The 418-nt window shown below is 73.7% G+C and overlaps 1 protein-coding gene across 1 annotated transcript in view; it reads left to right on the forward strand.

The window, feature by feature from the left end:
- Positions 1-149: 149 nt before the first annotated feature.
- The window catches only part of INPP5J (inositol polyphosphate-5-phosphatase J), a 7,553-nt gene continuing 7,284 nt past the window's right edge, over positions 150-418 (forward strand). Inside the window, exon 1 of the mRNA XM_010184176.1 lies at positions 150-409. Within this exon, the coding sequence (XP_010182478.1) occupies positions 150-409 (260 nt within the window). The remainder of the gene's footprint in view (positions 410-418) is intronic.

The raw sequence follows: 418 nt of genomic DNA on the forward strand, positions 1-418 counted from the left end.
CGGCCCTGCTGCCCCCCAGCCCGGGCGCTACACCAGCCCGCTCCGCTCTGACGTCGCAGTCCCCGGTGTCGGGCCGTTCCGCCTTCCCTGAGCTCGGTCCCCTGGAGCACGCCGCCCCTGGGAAGCCGCTGCCCAACGAGCGGAGGGAGATGCTGCCCAAGGCAGAGTCCAGCGACCACATCTCGGCCTGGGCGGGCTCCTCGCCGCGGGCCGTCGGCCTGCCCAAGGCTGTTTCCAGCGAGTTTATCTCCGGTGGGCGGGTGGGCCTGGCTAAGCCTGCGGCCCTCGCCAAACCAGAGCCAGACGAGCTCCCTCTTTTCGGGAGGTCCCTCGGCCTGCCAAGCCCCAGTGACTCCTGCGACGCACTCCTCGGCTGCCCGGGGAGGGGCCCGGGGGGCGGCGCCGGTCCGTGGGGGGG

Source organism: Mesitornis unicolor, unplaced genomic scaffold (assembly GCF_000695765.1).
Source record: "Mesitornis unicolor isolate BGI_N332 unplaced genomic scaffold, ASM69576v1 scaffold13105, whole genome shotgun sequence".
NCBI classification, from domain to species: Eukaryota; Metazoa; Chordata; class Aves; order Mesitornithiformes; family Mesitornithidae; genus Mesitornis; species Mesitornis unicolor.